Source organism: Trichoplax adhaerens, genomic scaffold (assembly GCF_000150275.1).
Source record: "Trichoplax adhaerens TRIADscaffold_196 genomic scaffold, whole genome shotgun sequence".
Taxonomy (NCBI): domain Eukaryota; kingdom Metazoa; phylum Placozoa; class Uniplacotomia; order Trichoplacea; family Trichoplacidae; genus Trichoplax; species Trichoplax adhaerens.
Window position 1 is genome coordinate 7430 of NW_002061123.1, and position 857 is coordinate 8286.

The following is an 857-nucleotide window of genomic DNA, read 5'->3' on the forward strand; positions in this document are numbered from 1 at the left end:
TTATCTGTATACTTGAGAGAATAGATCAAGTTTGAAGTAGCTAACCTTTAATAACAAAGTATGTATTTCCATCTCTGCTACGCGTTTTCCAATACACATACGTGGACCAAAACCAAATGGTAAATATTGAAATCGGCTATCGCTATTATATCCTTCACGATTGCTGCCTCTTAGCCATCTTTCCGGCATGTACTGGCTTGAATTGGGAAAAACTGACTCATCTCTGCTCATAACGTAACTGGCGATCATAACTAAAGTCTATTTTATTCATAATAATATGAGAGATGTTGTATTAGTAAACATTGTAAAAAATCAACGTATAGAAAATAAATCTTGCGTAGTCTACACTAAAGGGCTTTCCTTATTTTCATAAAGGAATATACCTTGGCTGGTACTTTATATCCGCTAAGTACAAGATCACTATCAATAGCTCTGGGTAGAGCTAAGGCGATTGGCTGAAGTCTACCATAAAAAAAGAAGAAATGTGATTTTGATATTTTTATAAATGTATATGACTGATTTAGTTAAAGTATATGTTCTATTACTGTCATTGAGTCGCAACTTATCTTACAACAAGGCATAAAATGATAGTTTTACTCTATTGATGGAACTCTAACCTCAATGTTTCTTTCACGCACGAACGTAAATATGGCATCTTTTCTATGATACCTGTATCCGGTTCTTTACAATCTTTCATAACACTACGAACCTCGCTTCGCAATTTATCTTGTACGTGTGGATTTCTACCCAGATTATATAAAGTCCATAGAATAGTTGTTGCTGTCTAAGTAATAAATAAGCATATACGTTGTACGATATAATTAATCATCGTATTTAGATTACGCTTGCTATATAAC

At 33.5% G+C, this 857-nt stretch overlaps 1 protein-coding gene across 1 annotated transcript in view; it reads right to left on the bottom strand.

The window, feature by feature from the left end:
- The window catches only part of TRIADDRAFT_34446 (uncharacterized protein), a gene marked incomplete at both ends in the record, with an annotated part of 1947 nt that continues 1090 nt past the window's right edge, over positions 1-857 (bottom strand). Inside the window, 3 exons of the mRNA XM_002118553.1 lie at positions 1-258; positions 384-462; positions 612-784. Of these exons, the coding sequence (XP_002118589.1) occupies positions 1-258; positions 384-462; positions 612-784 (510 nt within the window). The remainder of the gene's footprint in view (positions 259-383; positions 463-611; positions 785-857) is intronic.